The sequence below is a fragment of the Talpa occidentalis genome, unplaced genomic scaffold (assembly GCF_014898055.3).
Source record: "Talpa occidentalis isolate TD23 unplaced genomic scaffold, MPIMG_talOcc4v2.1 talOcc4.15, whole genome shotgun sequence".
Classification (NCBI taxonomy): domain Eukaryota; kingdom Metazoa; phylum Chordata; class Mammalia; order Eulipotyphla; family Talpidae; genus Talpa; species Talpa occidentalis.
Window position 1 is genome coordinate 79,889,885 of NW_023601543.1, and position 19,629 is coordinate 79,909,513.

The following is a 19,629-nucleotide window of genomic DNA, read 5'->3' on the forward strand; positions in this document are numbered from 1 at the left end:
CAAAAACCACCTTGATTATGTATTACTGTGTATGTAAATTTAAGCATATAGGAAGACACATACAGGTTTGTACAGGGTTATATGGAACAGATTAAAATATGGAAGGCTCAACATGGCTTCCTTAGGTGCAAGAGAAGCAATGGTGAGTGTGATGCTTATGTTGGGAGAGAAAAGGTGAAAAGAAAAAAATGTGCCCCTTTAAAAAACCATATAATATTATCCAATTTATGGGGGGAAGAGAGATGCAAATTAAGAGGAAATTATTCAGAAGTAAGTGTTACCAAAGTTTAAAAATTGAGGTCCAGTACATGACACATTGCATAATGCAAGCACCATGGCATATTATGAACACTCATTGTCCAAATATGAATCCTAAAGGTTATTAACAAATAGAAGTGCATACAAAAGATCTCTTATAAGTTTCTAGCAATTTGGAGGACTCAGACAACCTGAAAATCCTTTTACTATAATCAACTAGAAGGACTGAGTAAAATATAATTATTTTAAGTATACAAGTAGACTCACAAATAATAAAAGCAAGTCCTCAGGTGCCAGAAACAAAGAGGAAAGTGAAAAAGCAGAGGGGTGAGTGCTGGAGCTAATGGGGGTATTTGTCTCCAAAACCTAGGGGTTTGGTGTTAATACCTGCCAAGGATAGGAAATGAGGCTTTAGACTTTGGGAGGTAGGGAATTGGAACTGAGCACTTTGAATAAAGCCCAGACCCTCAAAGGACTATTTTATTTATCAAAGGATTTAAAAGCAAGAGAGACCACAGGACACAAGATTTTGGGTGGGGAAAAAAAGAAAAGCTCTCTGAGAATTCAAAACCACAGGACCACATTTCACATTGCTTTTACTCTACCCACATAATTCAGAAACTCCAGGCTAAAAAGTAGCAGAAGAACAGTGTTACTCCTGAGATACAAAGCAGAAGCAAAGAAAAAACTCTGAAAAGACGCTTCCACATCCCAAACATCATGAGAGTTGTGGAAAAAAAAAAAAAATACAAGCCCATATAATGATGAGTTCACAATAAAAAATTGCAAAGCCCCAGAGTAAACAATCCAACCTGATCAAGAATCTGCACATACTATGAACATACAATTATACCCCCAGGAACTCCAAACACAGAGATTATAAAAGATTATAAAAGAAATGCATGTAAAAATGAATAAAGACTAGAAAGGGAGCAATCAAATCCTAAGAATAGAACTAAGCCCTATGAAAAAAGAGCAAGCAGAATTGAAACAAGTCAGCAGAACCAAAAAACAACAAACAAAACACAAACAAACCCCATAATATATTTGGGAATAAATCTTTTAAAAGAAAACAAGAATGATGAGAAATTATTAAAGGCCATTAGAGAAGACTTAAATAACTGGAACAAATATTCTATGTTCATGGTTAGCAAGACTCAGCAAAGATAATAATACTCTCCAGATTAATCTATAAATTTAATGCAATTCTTATCAATATCCAACAGGAGGTTTCACAGAACTGACAGACTGATCCTAAAATGTGTATAGAGGACTACAGAACCAAAGAAATTTTTAATAATAATAAAGATGGAGGAGGGGAGGGACTCATACTACCAGATATCAAGACAATTATAAAGTTGTAGTATTTGATACATGCAGTACTTGTGGGAGGACAGACCAAAGAGACCAATGGATTATAAGAGAGACAGACCCATGTGTATATGGGAGCTGACAATATGACAGAGGTGGCATTTCAAATAAGTGGGAAAAAATGAATACAACAAAATCATTTCTGGTGGATGAGAGAGTTAAATGCTCTGAATAGCAGAGAGAGAGAGAGAGATTGAGATTGGACATTTCTTAGAACCACTATCCTGGGATTATCAGTGGATTTTCATGTGAGATAATGGGGCAGAAGCTCAGTACACTGCAAATTGTACACATTCAGAGCACTCATTCTTAAAATTCTGTTCTGGACTCACTCTCAGTACCAAATTCTTTATCAGTCAGGGGCCAGAAGCCAACCAGAGGAGACAGATGACAGACAGACAGACAGACTGACCAGCAGGACAAGTGATTTGTGCAAATGTGGGAGCTGGTTGAGCAGGCTCTAAATGGCTGTAGGCTCTATATCTAATGCTGGATTTCAAAGTCCACAGTGCAGACAGGCAGGCGGTGACTGTCAGGAGTAGGCTCAAACCCACAAGCTGGCATCCCATAAGTAGGCTGAGCCTCTGTCCATTCTTATTGTCTTTAATCTTCTTATCATGTCTGGTGAGATTATCCTGCAGAAGCCAGGGCCCTTCATCACCAAGGTACACATACACACACACCACACACACACACAATCAATAAGGGGAATCAGCAGCTCAGCAACAGTGTGTGAGTGTGTGGGAGCTACACTATGGCTGCTGCTTCCCTTTGCCTTCCAAATCTTTTCAAGAATCTCCCTGTGGCCCACCTATACCAGAACATACAAGAAAGGGAATCCTGAGAAATGTGTTCAGCCTGGCCAAAGTGACACATTACAAAGCCATCACATTCTTTAGTGGTTTTGTCTCTTTAGTAGCTCCTTTTATTCTCAAGTTAGCTTTTAGTGGATTATATTTTTCCTTAAGATATAGTCCTTTCACATATTTTATAAAAATTATTGTATAAAGGTATTCACAGTATTCTTTTCAACTATTTTTAGAAATTTATTGTAGAACTACAGTTATATCTCCCCTTCACTTATTAATATGGTTACCTTCTTATATTATTTCTTATTAATTGTATTGTGATTGGAGAATATAGCATCTTTGTTATTGACTGCTTGGTATTTGAGTATGTTTTTGGCTCTAGCAGATGATCAATTTTCATAAATGTTCCATGCGTGTTTGAAAATAATGTGTATTCTCTAAAACTGATTGAGAGTACACATACATACACAGTCAGGTGGACTGGGTTGTCCAATCTTTTATCTACTAATTTTTATTAACATGATCAATTACAGATAGAGGATATTAAAACCTCCCTCTATCAATTTCTCCTGGTAGTTATGTCCATTTTTACAACATAAATTTTAAAGCTCTACTATTAGATACATGTTTATAATTATTATATCTTCCTAACAAATCATTCTTTTTAGCTTCAGTAAAGACCTATTTTATCCCTAATGATATTCTTTGCTTTAAAGTCTATTCTGGGGCCTCCCTGGTGGCACAGGGGGTTAAGCACCACACTATGAAGCAATCCACAGTTTCTGTAGCACGAGTTCGATCCCCGGGCGGCCAGGGAGCAACCCACATGGCGAGGCAGACCTCTCCAGTCTCACCCACTGCTCCCCTCAGCAGTGTATTTCAGTCAATCTGCCTGTTCTGTTCCCCACTCTGTCTCTGGTGAATCCTCTCACCCCCCCACCCCATAACTCTGGTCTGTACCCAGCTCTTGTATGCACAAATAAATAAATCTTTAAAAAAAAATAAAGTCTATTCTGCCCAACATTAACTCTGCTATTAATTACAGCAGTTTTAATTATGCTCTTTTTTCCCTGCCCCCTAGGGGTTTCTGTTACTTTCTTACCATTTCAACTGTTCATTTAAAACAGATATTTGTTATAGTTTATGCAATGTTTCTGGTGTCTATAGCAGGCAGGGTTGCAGGATATTGAACTGAACTGGCATACTGATAGATCTTGAAGTTCTCAAACTTAGGAAAAAAAGAAACACATTCTTGCCTTTAAACAGAAACCTTATATTATGTTTGATATATGATCACAATAGCAGAATAAACTGTACTATGTATACATAACCAAGGTTCCGTATTACAATAAAGATGTCAAACTATATCAATATTAAGGGCTCAATGTGAAGTTGTTCACTTTGTATCTCCAACAGACAAGAAAAGTATATGCTTTTTCAAATAATTCATTCCCAAAACATTCTCTAAGAATCTGATATAACCCCCATCCCTGAAGGGTGGTTCCCCCACAACTGAGAATCACTGACTTACGTACAGTATCTCCAAAGAAGATTACAATTTGAAGATCGAAGTATTTTATTCCATTAATAGTTTAGCTTTCCATTGTAGCCATTCACAGATGTTGTGCTTTTCTCTATTTCCCTGTGGGTTCTTTTCAAAGGCTTTGAAATTCTTCTGATCTCCTGCTAGGTGGTATCTAAAACACCAACACTAAGCTCAAATCCAGTTTCTATCTGGCAATGTGTGGGTCCTAACACTGGAGCCAAATGCTATTAGCTGACATTTAACTTAGTCTTATCAATAACAGCTTACTAGCGACTGCTAATACCCACACCAGACATCTGCTTGTAGAGTGAGTTGGGACCTACTTTTCTTGACTACTGACTATGAATTTTAAGGATTCTGGAAAAGATGTGCCAATGGCTTGGGCCCAACTGTTTAAGGGGGAAAGCCCTAATTCTTGTTAAGGATTGCTGCTTTCTGATTTGTTCGACTTATCCAATTTATGCACTACGTAGAAGGCCTTTAAAAACTCATTAAAGTCAATGCTTCCATCTTTGTTTAAGTCCATTCTTTCGGTAAGTTCATCGACTTGGGAATCTTCAATATGCACACTATAGTGACTATTAAAAAGTTTCCACATGGAGCGAAATTCTTCTATGGAGACCAGGCCTAAAAAAATATAGGAGACAGATTGAGTGTTATTTTAAGACCCACTTAAGGGAGGGGTAGGGGAGTCACACAAATTGATTAGTCCTAACTTGAAGCCCACTAACAGAACATCAAGACAATGGAGGAAATGGAAAAGTAAGATTGTAAATGTAAGAAATAATATGTCACTTTTAATTGTCAAGTGATTCTGAGGTTAATCTAAAGCTGGAATGAGGGATGGGGACTGTATGTAGTACAGAAATGAGAAGATGGGTAATGTAAGGGAGAAGCACATAAAAGGACATGAGACAGGAGAGCAACATCAAAGCAGAGAAAGGAAATACCCTGGCATTCAGTAAAAGGATTGCAAGCAATGGCTCTGCCATTTCTTATAGGTAATAATTTACTTTTGTGTATTGATTATTGATTTTTTTCATGCTCAATGCTCTTGGCAGTTGGGTATTATATCGTAATTTGTATTAAAGTTTGAAAATAAGTAGCTATGCAGTAAAGTTAAGCAGAAAATGAGTACCTACAATCCTCAGTCTCAAATTCTAAAATCAGAACTCTACAAATTATTATTATTACTATGCTGATGATGTTTAAATGGATAATGAATTATATTTTCATCTGCGCTGATGATTTATAAAAGGAGCTATTCCTGTTTGACTAATGGATACACATATATACCTATGTATGATTTTATGGTCCTGAATACACAGAATGTGGCCAAACTAAAATGACAGTAATATTAAACATGAGTTTATTGCCTGCCCCAGAATTGAATCAAGAATGAAGAATATAATAGATGAAAACAGAGTTCTGACTACAGAGAAATAGACTAGCCTTTGCTTTCTACTGCTACTGATCTAATCAAGTTCATTTACCTGAGTGGTCAGAGTCAATGATATTATAGATGATTTGCAGGTCAGATCGGTATCTGTACAGAATTTCAATTAGGGTAGAGTGGGCCTAAAATAAAGATTTTCTAAGCATTAAAACACAGAATTAATAACATGCTTTCATAAATATAATAAACACAAAATATCATTACCAATTCAATGTACATAATCTAGCTAGACACTTGAGAACACAGGTTTTCCTTGAAGGCCCAACCCTCTTTAATAAGATGTAAGACTCCACTGTTCTGAAGTGTCTGCAGGGGGCAGGACCAAAATGAATCAGGAAGCAGTAAATAACAACAGGTAACATTTACTGGTAACACCTGTGTGCCAGGCACTGCACTGAGAACTTTCTGTGGATTATTTCATTCAGTCCTCAAGCCCAGCCCCAAGGAACAGAACTACTATATTATACCCATTTAACTGATTAGAAAACAGAGAAAGTAACTTTTCCAAGGTTCACGCAGCTGGTAAATGGGATTACAATCTCAGCTGCTGAAACCAAGGTCTACAAGCTTAGTCACTAAGGTAAACTGCCTCTTAAGTGAAGCCAAAAGCCTCCTTCCTGTGGATATTTTCGTCTCCCACCTGCACTTGCTCTGCTTTTAAATTCTCATCTCCCCAATCATCCCAGTTCAGCTCACTTTCTGCTCAATATTATAATAACTGCTGTTAAGTAATGGGAATCTGACAATGCTCCCTAGAGTATTCCCATTTTAATATGATAGTCTAAATTTTAAAAATCTTTAACATGTAGTACATGTTATCTGAAAGTCTATACACTCACACTTTCACAGAGAATACACTGAGTATTTTAGAGGGTGTGCTGTAAGAAACAGATGTCACATCCACCCTTCTGCTGGACGACATTTGAAAGAAAAATCACATATCTGACATGGATTTCCTTGCAGAAGCTTTTTCTTCTTTCTTCTCTTTGTCTATCCTTAGAACCACCCAATTCCTGAACAGATCACAATGTGCCTGCAAGGTCCCCTCAGACCTTTCCTAAGACGGCCAGAGATTTCACTCCCAACTTTTCAAAGATCTAGATTACTCTTGTAGTTATCCAAAGGGTGTTTCACTCCATCCAGATTTCAGCTGGGACTATGTTTTACTTGCCTCTTTCACAGGTTTTATAATGTGGAGATCCTGGAAGGTGGACATGTAGTCAATATTTCCATCCTCATCTGTTTCCACCAGATGTGTACTCAGGGACCTCCAAGGTAAGTTCAGCCCCAAAACATTCTCCATAGAAAAAGCCCACTGGCTCATTGAAAGTTTTCCTAGCAACAACAAAAGTACATATAATTAACTGATAATTTTATAAAGAAACGCAAGCTCCTTGGAGGAGCCAGTGAGCTGCCTGGAGTTTTGAAGCCTGGTTGCCTCCTGCTCCCCTTCATATGATCTGTCTTGAATGTCTAATCTTTTTAACTCACCACTCATTATGGTTCTTTTTTAACAATTATATTTTTATATCTATTTGGTTCTTCTTCAAATCATTTCAAATGTATGCTTATGATGTCATTTTTTTAAACATTTATTACTTAATTTTGTTTTTGATAATCCCAATAGCTGATACCCATGGGGAACTAAATCAGTTGCTTGGTGTTCCTGCTAACTCATTCATAGTATCTTGTCTCCTTGTTTGTTTGGTGATGTTTGGTTGTGAGCTCATGCTGGTTAATCTTAATCTCTGGATAATCTAGTGGCCAAAATTAGAGATGTTTTTTCATGAAGATGGATTTGCATTTGCATGCTAGGAGTTAGGGGGCACTACAGACTAGTACTACTTTAGCCACTTTGAGGGTCCAGGCTTAATGTAGAAATCTCAAATTCTGCTTATCTCAGGATTAGTCTCAGGATTGATTACTAAAATACTATTAGCATTTGCCTCCATGACAATACAACCTTTTTTGTTTGTTTGCTTGCTTGCTGTTCCAAGCTCCCACAATGGTTTCAATAGCCTTTCATGGGAAAGGAGAGGTAGCCTACAGATTTACCTTACTTACTGTGAGACTGGTAAATGCATTAAAATTCTGCATCCTCTAGAATGTAGCTGTTAAAAGGAGGGCCTGCCAGAGTGTCTAGTCTGAAATACTCCCAGAATAGAAGTTTAATTCAGGATTGTTGTTGTTTTAACTTGAAAGAAACTTATTGGAAAGGAGGAATATGCCTTTTTCTATGCATACAATGGATTAATTTTATTTTTATCTCTATCATTCCTTGCTAGTAAAAACAGAGAACTGAAATCTTAAGGAAACAAAGAAAATGAAAACTGATTAATATGTAACCTGGTATGTTAACAAATGCATTATATAATTTTCTTACCTGATTTATTGCGATCTTGAAGCTGGAAAGCATTAACAAGGTCAGTTTTTCGTGAAATCATTTTCTCTTTTAATATCCTGATGGCACTACTTTCCATAATCCTCACCCTATGTTAAGAAAACAATTATTAGTAAAAGTTTCATAAATCATCCTATTCTGTTTTATTTTAATGTATTAACACTTATCAGTTTTTACTTTAAATGAATTACCTAATGTCACACACAGCATGTTATGAGATAGTGAATGTATGTATGTGTGTGCATGTTTTGTGAAAATTTAAATAATAAACTAGAGACTCTTTTTATATTTCAAAGATTCACATGAACAATAAATATCTGAGAATATCCAGGAAATTTTTGAAAAAGAAGAAAATAAACAGGGAGTTCCTATAGTAGATATTGAAATTTACCGTAAGATTATTGAAACAAAACAGCAGGTACTGCCACATAAGAAGAGAGATACATGAGTACAACATAATAAAAATTTCGTAAGTGTAGTAAATTACATACGGAAACAATATGTATGACAAAGGAGGTATTACAATTCAGTAGAAAAAGATGAGTTTTTAAAATGGTGCTAGCATAGTTAGCTAATTATCTGGATGCAAAACTTCTACCTCAGACAATTTATAAAAAGAAATTCAAAATAGGGCCTTCCCGGTGGCGCAGCAGTTGAGCGCTGGGTTGCGAAGCTGCCCGCGGCCTCTGCAGCGCCGGTTCGATCCCCGGCTGCTCCCCGGCCACCGGAGGAGGGTCCCACATGGCAAGCAGACCTCTCCTGCCGCCCGCTGCTCCCCTCAGCAGTGTCCTTCGGTCCTTCTGCCTGCTCTGTTCCCTGCTCTGGCTCTGGTGAATTCTCTCACCCTCTGTTCCCTGCTCTGGCTCTGGTGAATTCTCTCACCCTCCCGTGCTTCTGACTGTACCCAGTGCATGTATAAACAAACCATCAAACAAACAAATAAATAAATAAAACATGCCTCTATAAAAAAAAAAAATTAAAAAATTAAAAAATTTAAAAAAAAAAGAAATTCAAAATAAAGGCAGAACAGAAGAACAAAGTAATCATGCGTCATATAGCACCACACCAAAAACAAAATGGCTGATATAAATCCTATCATATTAATAATAACATCATATGTAAGTGGCTTAAATAATCAAGTCAAAAAGTAGAGATTGTGAGACTAGATATGTTGCCTCTAGGAGACACACATTAGTCTCAAAGATACAAGAGTATGAAAGTAATAGGACAAAAAAAGATATACCATGTAAATAGCAGCCATAAGAGAGGTAGAATGACCACACTAAGATTAGACCAAATAGACTTTAAGACAAAAGTTGTTACTAGAGAAAAAAAAAGGGATTTTTTTTTCTTTCCCACCCCAACTCCCCCGCCCCAACACTGGATGATTGGGAAAGGCAGGATGGTATCGTGAACAAATCATGAGATTCTGAATCACGTGGACACAAGTCTAGTACCAGAATGACTGCCTTGGGCTCTGTGACCTTGGACAAGCTATATAATAATCTTTTTTTTTTTTTTTCAGGGAGGGAAGCTAGTCTTCTTTATTTATTTTTTTTTATTGTTTACTAAACTTTTTTTTTAAAATAAATTTTATTTTTATATTCCCCATACAATTGCAACCCCTTATTTTTGACCCCAATCCCTCCCCTCCCCACCCCCCACCCCCATAGAGTGTCTCTGGTTCATAGTTTTTTGTTGATTTTGATTTTCACTTTCTTATAGTTATTCATTTTCCTGGTCCCTTATTTAAATTTTCTAGATTCCTGCTATGAGTGAGACCATCCGGTATTTTTCTTTTTCTTTCTGGCTTATTTCGCTGAGCATGAGCCCTTTCAGCGCCATCCATGTTGCTGCAAATTGCATGTGTTTATCTTTTTTGAATGCTGAGTAATATTCCATGGTGTATATGTACCACATCTTCCTGATCCAGTCATTTATTTTTGGGTATTTGGGTTGTTTCCAAAGCTTAGCTATTGTAAACAGTGCTGCTATAAACATAAGGGTGCAGGTGCTCTTTGGAATTGATGTTTCTGTGTCCTTTGGGTAAATACCTAGGAGTGGAATTGCTGGATCATATGGAAGCTCTATGTTTAGTAGGTCCAGAAATCTCCACACAGCTCTCCATAGTGGTTGGACCAGTTTGCACTCCCACCAACAGTGCAGGAGAGTTCCTTTTTCTCCACATCCTCGCCAACATTTGTTGTTGCTAGTTTTTTTAATATGTGCCACTCTCACTTGTGTAAGATGGTATCTCATGGTAGTTTTGATTTGCATTTCCCAAAACAGGGATATTTTATAATGATAAAAAAAAAGTCAATCAAGATGACAAAACAATTGCAAACACATATTTCCCTAACAACAAAGTTCAAAACTACATGAAACAAAAACTGACATAATTGAAAGGAGAAATAGACAATTCAACAATAATATCTGGGAACTTCAAAATTCTACTTTTAATAATGGATAGAACAACTCAAGTGGAAAATCAAAAAGGATATAAATGACTTGAACAGGACTATAAACTAACTAGATTTAACATATGTATAAAATACTTTGCCCAACAACAGCAGAATATAAACTCTTCTAAAGCTCATATGGAACATGTTCCACAATAGACCTTATGCCAGGGCATAATAAAAGTCTTAATAGATTTTAAATGATTAAAATCATACTAAGTATATTTTATGACTATAAAGGAAATAAAAAATCATACCAAGTATATATTATGACTATAAAAGAAATAAATTAGAGATTAATAACAGAAAGAAAATTGGGAAAATCACAAATAGGAAGTTAAACAACACAACCCTAGATAGTTAATGAGTCAAGGAAGAAATCACAAGAGAAATTAGACAATACTTTAAGATGAATAAATATGAGAACACAACATGTCAAAACCTGAAATGCAATAAGGCAGTACTTAGAGAAAATTACATAGTTATAAATGCCTACACTGAAAAAATAAACAAGCAAAAAAACTCAATTCAATAGCATAATAGTTACCTTTAAAAACTAGGAAATAAAAAACAAACTAAACCCAAATCAAACAGAAAGATGGAAATAATAAACAAGAGAAATAATTAAAAGAATAGAAAAAAGGGAAAATTAACAAAACAAAAAATGCAAAAGGTATGAAAAACTGTACACCAACACATTAGATAACTTAGATGAAATGGACAACTTCCAATAAAGACACAAACCACCAAAACTAAGAAATGGAAAGACTGTACATATCTGTGATAAGTAAAAAGATTAAATAAGTATTAAAACAGCTCACAAGAAAATTCTAGTTTCACTTGTAAATTCTACCAAACATTTAAAAAATAATTAATATCAGTCATTCACAAACCCTTCCAAAAATGGGATATGATGGGAATTCTACCCATCTAATAATATAAAGTCAGTATTATCCTGATATCAAAACCAGAGATCACTCAAGAAAATTACACACCAATATCTCCAATGAATATAGATGGAAAATTCTCAATAAAATACTAGCAAACTGCATCCATCCAACTGCATCCAGCAATATATAAGACGGATTACACACAATTAGAAAGTGGGGTTTATCCCAGGAATGCATGCTTGGTTTAAAATCTGCAATCAATCAATATAACATACCATGGTAATAGAATGAAAGAAAAAGCCATATGATCATCTCAAAAGATGCAGAAAAGGATTTGACAAAATCCAACACTCATGATAAAAACACTCAACAAACTAGGCACAGCAGGAAGCTCCCTCAACATTAGGGATAGCAACCAAAAAGCCCACAGCTAATATATACTCAATGGTGAAAGATTAAATGTGTCCCTTTTAAGATCAGAAACAAGACAAAGATATACACTTTCACCATTTCTTTCAACAATTGTCTGGAGGTTCAAGCTAGGGCAATTAAGCAAGAGAAAGAAATAAATGTCATCCGTATCAGAAAGAAAGAAGTAAAACTATTTCTATTCATAGATAACATTACCTTGTGCATAGGAAATCCCAAGGAATCCACTAAAAACTATTAGAATAAATAAATACATTCATTAAAATTGCTCAATATACATAAATTGTATCTCTATACACTAGAAATGAACAATCCAAAAATATAATTAAGAAAATAATTCCACTTGCTATAGCATCGTAAAGGATACCTACAAAAGAAATCCAAGACTTGTACACTAAAAAGCACAAAACATTAGTTAAGGAAATTAAAGACCTAAATAAACAGAACAATATTCCATGCCCATGAATTAGAATACTTAATATTGTTAGCATGGCAATAGCCATCAACTGATCTACAAATTCAACATAATCCATATCAAAATTCTAGCTGGGATTTTTACAAAAGTTGACAAGCTAATTCTAAAATTCATATGGAATGCCAGGGACCCAGAATAGCAAAAAACAATCTTTAAAAGGAAGAGCAAAGCTGGACTCACATTTGCCAGTTTCAAAACTTACTACAAAGTATAGCAATCAGGATGGTATGCTACTAATATTAGGATAGATATATAGATCAATGGAATACAATTTAATTCTAGAAATAAACCCATCCCTTCATGGTGAGTTGATTTTTGACAAGTGTGTCAAGATAATAAAATGGAGGATAGTCTTTTCAACTGATGGTGCTGGAACAACTGTATATTCACATGTAAATGAATAAAGTTAGGCACCCAACCTCATACCATACACAAACATTAACCCAAAATGGATAAGTCACACAAATATAAGAGCTAAGTCTATAAAATTCTTAGAAGAAAGCATTGGACTAAATCCTCATGACTTTTGGCTAGGCAATTGGTTCCAAAATATAATACCAAAAGCGTAAGCCAAAAAGAAAAAACAGGTATGTTGGATTTCATCAAAATTAAAAACTTTTATGCTCTAAATTATACTGTCAAGAAAGAGAAAATACATGCCACAGAATGAGAGAGACTATTTGAGAATCATATATCTAATAAGTGTCATGATATAAGCTATATAAAGAACAATAATTCAATATTCAATTAAAAATGAAGAAAGGAGCTGAAGTAGATATTTCTTCAGAGAAGATATATAAAAGCCCAACAAACACATGAAAATATCCTTACTAACATTGGTCATTAGGGAAATGCAAATCAAAACTACAATGCAATTTTACCTCATATCCACTAAAATGGCTATAACCAAGACAGATCATAACTAGAGTTGGCAAGGATGTGGAGAAATTGGAATCTTCATATACTGCTTGTTGGAATGTAAAATTGTGCAGTCTCATGAAATGAACTTACAAGCTCCTCAAAATGTAAAATATATAGTTATTATATAATCCAACAATTCCACTCTCAGGTATATACCAAAAAGAAAGGAAAACATACGGATGTATAAAATCTTGTCCTCCAATGTTCAAAACAGCATTATTCATATAGCCAAAAAGTGAAAACAACCCAAATTTCCATGAGATGATGAACTGATAAAGGAAATATGGTATATCCATACAATGGAATATTGTTTAGCCATAAAAACGAATGAAGTACTGATACATAGTACAACATGAATAAACCTCAAAAACATTATGCTGAGTGAAAGAAGTTAGTCACAAAAGAGCACATATTGTGGGATCCCATTTACACAAAATACCTAGAATAGGCAAATCTATAGATACAGACAGTAGATTAGTTGTTGTCTAGAGTTGTGATGAGGGAAGGTGACTAGTGACTGCTAATGAGTACAAATTTTCTTTTTAGGATGGCCAAAATATTAAAAAACCAGAATATGGTGATGGTCGCGTAACTTTATAAGTATACTAAATATCATTGAATTGTATACTTTAAATCGGTAAACTTTATAGTATGTGAAATAAATCTCAATGCTGTTAACATAAATAGATTTGAGATTTACATATGTGTATATATTTATGTAAAATTATATATATAGTGTATATAAATATGGTATGGATACTTTTTAGCAAAAGTGAAATACAACAGTTATGATCAAGTTATAAGAAAACGTGATTTCATAGAACTAAAGCAAAATCAAGACTCCAACAAAATACATGCAGCATGTCCATAAAAATCCTCTACCCCTTATATGCAAAGAACTCCTAAAAACTGATCATACAATGACAAACAAAACAATTTTCATCCAAAAAAAAGAAAAGAAAATGACAACCCAATATAAAATAAAAGATAATATAAACAGGAAATTCAAAGGCGAGAAAATGCAATGTCCAAAAACATAAGATGGGCAGGTTCAGCTGTCTAAAATGTGCTAATTAAAACAATGAGATTTATCACTTTCATTCATCAGCTTGGCAAAAATTAAGAAACATGATAATATCTGAGAGTATGGAGAAATTGATTCACTAGTTTTCAGATCGTTGTTATAAATCTTTTGGAGTACCTAGCAAAACTTTAAGCAAATCCCACAATTCAAAATCTTATATAAAAAAAGCACTAAGGGATCTCCCTGGTGGCGCAGGGGTTAAGACGCAAGCTATGAAGCTATCCGCAGCCACTGCAGCATGAGTTCGATTCCAGGCCAGCCAGGGAACAGCCCACATGGCGCAGCAGACCTCTTCTGACTCGCCCTCTGCTCCCCTCAGCAATGTATTAAACTCAGTCTGCCTGTTCTGTTCCCCACTCTGTCTCTGGTGAATCCTCTCACTCCCCTGCATCTCTGGCCTGTACCCTAGCTCTTGTATGCATAAATAAATAAATCTTTAAAAAAGCACTAAAACTTATGGATATGTGTATGTATGTGCACACACCCACATATAGAAGAATGTTTGTTAAGGGATTGTTTTAAAGTACACAGTCCTGAAACCAACCTGGAGGGTCACTAATTGAATGAGATCTAGCCACTCCATAACTGTTATGTCACATGCAGCTACTGAATATTATACATCTATTAAAAAGAATGAGCTAGGCTTTTGTGTACTCACTTGGCCTAATGTTAATGATATAATCCTTAAGAAAAAAAGTCAGGTGCAGAATAGTGTATGTGGTGTGATTCATAGTGTATGTGGTGTGATTCTTTGTTAAAAAAAAAAAAAAGTGTGTGTATGTTGCTTACTGCCTTTCTCCTCCCACTACACATGTGTCTGATGAGGGAAAGGACTTTTGGCTATTTTCTTTTTTGCTATATCACCTGTTCTTAGAACAGTGTCTGACACATAGTAAGTACTCAAAAAAAAAATTCTATTCAATGATTAATTGTTGCCTATTTCTGTAGAAGCAAGAAGAGGAGGGTAGAAGGTCCACTCCAGGCTGTTAATTTCAGTTACCTCTGGGAAAAAGGATTATTGAGAAGTAGAGGGAGAGAAGATCATTATGTTTTCTTTAATCATCTTTGTTTTGTTCACTTGTTAATAAAAAGAAAAATACTGGATGGTCTCACTCATAGCAGGAATTTAGAAAACCTAAATAAGGGACCAGGAAAAAATCTAATTATATAAAGTAAAAATCAAAATCAACAAGCAACTATAAACCAGAGACACATTACAGCGGGGGGAGGAGGGATTAGGGTCAAAATAAGGGGTGTAGGAATTGTATAGGGACTATAACCAAGATGAAAATGCATACATTGTGCAAGAATGAAAAATTACATAAAAAAGGATAAAAGAAAAAAAGAAGAAAAGAATAAATATATTCATTTTATAATACAAAAGGTCTAAAACAGATCATATTAAAGGGAGAAAAGGAAGGTAAGTTGTGAATGTCATCACACAGAGCCGTGGTCAACTCCTTCAGTCATATATACTGCTGAGTAGAGAAGAGAAAAAGAGTTAGAGCCAGCTGAGCTGTTTGGGGGGCAGTGAGGACTAGAGGTTATGAGACTGGTTGGGCAGGGGGCCCTTCTCTACATTCAATTAGGGACTATTCATGGGTGCTGACTACTTTATTTAAAAGGATGTATGAATTGAAAATTATTCCTTTGGCTCCAAATATGAGCTCACACATCATTTGATATCTGGAACTATTTCCATTTTATTTATTCTAATGAGTATACAATAAGTAGATGTTTTCTCTCCTGTGGCTGCTCTTAGTCACTCTGAACTGGTTACACTTGGTCATCGGTACTCTTAGGGGATACACACCTTTGATAAAGAGGCCTCGCACATGTTGTCTTAGTTACTTGGTATTGGAAAAATCGAGGGGCTGACCCAGAAGCTACCCTGATGTAAGCTCCTCGATTGCTGCCTTCTTCATAATAATTAGAAGCAGAAAAGACAGTAATAACCTGATAAAAGAAAAAGAATGCCAGGTTCACATAGACTTAGTTCTCAGCAGGTCATTCAATAAAGTCAGAAATAGCTCAATTGTTAAAAAGCAAAAATCAAACATCAAACATAATCCCTGCAAATTGGGCCTCCCTGGTGGTGCAAGGGGTTAAGACACAACCTATGAAGCTTCCCGCAGCCACTGCAGCACAAGTTCGATCCCCCGCCAGGGAGCAACCCACGTGGTGCAGCAGATCTCTCCTGACTCGCCCGTTGCTCCCCTCAAAATGTACTTCAGTTAATCTGCCTGTTCTGTTCCCCACTCTGTCTCTGGTGAATCCTCTTACACACTCCTTGCCCCACTGCACCTCTGGCCTGTACCCCAGTTCCCGTATGCATAAATAAATAAGTCTTTTAAAAAAAAAATCCCTGCAAATTATCCCAGTCTGATATGATTTCCTATGATTCCATCGAAGAGAAACGAGGCTTTTAAATCAGTATCCCCAGAAATTTCTAGTCACTACAGGGCATCCTTGCAATCCTATGTACAATTTCAGTACCATATCTTACAATTCTCCTTAGTGCTCAGTTTTCAGACTCTTATTTTCCAAGAGGGTAAAGCCTTTATTTAATTTCCTTGTGATATTTGAGCATTTAAAATGAAACGTGTCTAGTCACAGTCCTTTCCTTTTGTTTGAAGCTGACCGATTTAGAGAGTTCAGGCCACCACAAAACCAGTGGTAAAAGCTAAACTAGTCCTAAAAGAGAAATAGTGTCTAGAATAAGGGAGGATGACTACTCTCTTTGGGGGGAGCCAGGCCTGGGGCCTTGGTGGAGAAGGGGAAGGCAGTACTTGTCAGCCACAGGAAACCTGGCTTAGATCCAGTTCTGCCCTAATAACCCTATCATTTCAGAGAAACCACTGCAATTTCTGTCCCTTTTCTTCTTACAAAGAAACCCTAAAAAACACTTGGCTTAACCATCTTGCAATGTTAGTTTCAGCCTAAAATGAACTAATAGTGTTAATATAAAGTGCTGAAATAGAATGAAATGCCAGGCAGTTTGGTATTCCTTTTTATTTGTTGCTGTTACCTATTTTTAAAAGGGGCATCCAGGGACAACTTGGAACAAGAGTCCATTCCTCAGCCCTCACCTCTTGTAACTCTATCATACACCACTGAAGGAGCACAAGGCACTCCATTCTATTAGCTATAGCCAAAAACTGACCTTAGCAACTGACTTGCAAGAGACTCTCTGCTCAGCATGTGGAAAGAAGTATGATTTGTGGCTCTGCCTAAACAAGGAAGGGGCAACAGGTAGAAGAGAACAAATTCTATTCACTGCTGCCTTTTATGTGCTCTGTGAGACTAAATACATTCTTAACCCCACATACTAGGCAGTTACGTTGAGATTAGTAATGGACAAACCCCTCTGTGTATGCATTTAGTGCCATGTGTCAGAATTTCTGTCTCCAGGATTATAGAAGATCAGGGAAATAAGCCAAATATCTCTTAGGATGAGTGGCAATGAGGCCCATTCAAACAACTTATGTGAGCCCTAGAGTCTCCTATTTCTTTTTACCAAAGCATGGCTTTTGTTTTGGTACTCAGGAAGCCATGTTCCCATGTGCCTCTAGATCGGACACATCTTATGCAGAAACACCATGCTTGAGAGGCAAGAGTCTATGATGATGTCACCAATAACATCAGCTTACCTTCCCATCATGACAGATTTCATACCCTTCAGGCTTGCATTCATGAGATCTAACAAGCAACTTCAACTGGTATTTATTCAGAATCTTGGATGTAATATCTGGTCCAAAATAGCAGCCCCCACCTCTACTTGTGTTCGGGAAGCAGCCCCTTTTGCCTCTGGGATCACTCCACAAAATATCGACAACCTTGGAACAACAAACCAGATTAGGTTACTTCCTACAAGTGAGTTTATCTTTCTAGATTCCAACTTACTTGCCAGAAATATTAACTCAAGTTACCCCAAAGTCTAGTAATTTCTCATTTCTTCTTCAAAACTTTCATACTCACCTCTACCATGAATTTTTTCCAGAATAATTTTAACTTGCCCATTCTTGCTGCAATCCTTTTCTGCTCATCCCCTATAACTAAGGTGGCAATAACAATAACCAATGTAGCAATACTTAGGAGCCATGAAGAATCAGCCCTTGCCTTTGTTGTTGTGGTTGTTTTGGTCTATAAAAATCTCATCACAATTGTTTCACAATTGCTGAATCTACATAGGTCTTTTCTTTTAAAAGAACTCCATTATCAAGTTCAAAGCAGAAAGTAGGGGGCCTCCCTGGTGGCGCAGGTGGTTGAGCACCACGCTGTGACTCTGTCCACAGACTCTGCGGTGCGGGTTCGATCCCGGCCTGCCGGCGAGAATCCCAAATGGCGCAGCAGACCTCTCTTGTCTCACCCGCTGCTCCCCTCAGCAGTGTATTTTGTCAGTCTGCCTGTTCTGTTCCCCACTCTGTCTTTGATGAATCCGCTCACCCTCCCGTGCATCTGGTCTGTACCCCAGTTCTTGTATAAATAAAATAAATCTTTTTAAAAAAAAAGCAGAAAGTAGGTCCCCACAATGAACACACATTAGGTGTTCTTAATATATTCAAAAAGATAAGGAGGTGTCCCAGCTTTAGCTTTGACCCTGGTTTTTGTCTATTGAGCACACAGCAATGAAGAAGCATTCTTTCTTTTTTTCTTCTTGCTTTCTTTCCATCATAACATAGACAACTGCTCATTCAAGAATACTTCCCAAAGCATGTCCTTTACTTTTTTACTTTTTACTCCCTTGTTAAGTACATTCCCAGTTTCAGCAATACATTTCACCACTGAATGGTTTCCACGTGTTCTACTAATTCCACAAATAGTTTTTAATAAAACATTTCCTCCCGGTATTGAAAAAGACAAGTGCAGTCCACCTGATGCCCAGGGCTGAAGATTCACTTTTCTAAGAATATTCCTCATAGAAAATTGAAGACTTCCTGTTTGTGCTGTAATTGATGTATAATGTTTATTTATTTAAACTTCTATAAGAACTTAAGCAGTAGCAAGAGAAACTGGCTTTGTTACTGAAGCTGTGCAACCTTGAGGAAAGTCTTATTTTCTAAATCTTTAAAATCAGGAATTTGGGCTGGGTGACTTGTGACGGATAGGCCTCCCCCCAAGATGTTCAAATCAGACTTCCCCAAGAGGCATCACTTTGGACAGTGGATTATTTCAAGCTGAGGTTAATCAAGGCTCTGTAGTCTCAAGGGAAACTTTCACTACTCGCTTAACTACCTAGAAGAATGAAAATTGAAGGTATTTCTCAGAATTTGGGTTTTTATCAGAAATAACTTTTCTATTGGAGAAACCTATCCATATGGCAGGACACACATCTAATTACAGAGCATCTGGTCTTCATAATGAGTCACCCCCTTCTCCTCATGCAGCGTTCCCCCCTCCTCTCTCCTTGAAATCCCCAGCCTATATCCCATTCCTTAGTTCAGGATACCTCATTTTGCTTCACTAGCTTTGGAAGCTATGAAAATTCTCCATACATACATAATTAACTTTGTTATTTTGTCCTACTCAT

General features: G+C 36.5%; 1 protein-coding gene across 6 annotated transcripts in view; it reads right to left on the reverse strand.

The window, feature by feature from the left end:
• PPEF1 (protein phosphatase with EF-hand domain 1) overlaps window positions 1–19,629 on the reverse strand; it is a 124,166-nt gene that overhangs the window by 13,134 nt on the left and 91,403 nt on the right. For 5 of the 6 annotated variants that reach the window (XM_037512642.2, XM_054695821.1, XM_054695823.1 and 2 more), the window contains 6 exons: window positions 17,750–17,935; window positions 15,913–16,055; window positions 7,824–7,930; window positions 6,612–6,775; window positions 5,478–5,562; window positions 3,673–4,611 (listed from right to left, as the gene is read on the reverse strand). In XM_037512642.2, the coding sequence (XP_037368539.1) occupies window positions 4,403–4,611; window positions 5,478–5,562; window positions 6,612–6,775; window positions 7,824–7,930; window positions 15,913–16,055; window positions 17,750–17,935 (894 nt within the window). In that variant the 3' untranslated portion in view covers window positions 3,673–4,402. Of the gene's footprint in view, window positions 1–3,672; window positions 4,612–5,477; window positions 5,563–6,611; window positions 6,776–7,823; window positions 7,931–15,912; window positions 16,056–17,749; window positions 17,936–19,629 lie in introns of those variants that run through there. The other variant, XR_008552039.1, reaches the window with a different exon arrangement.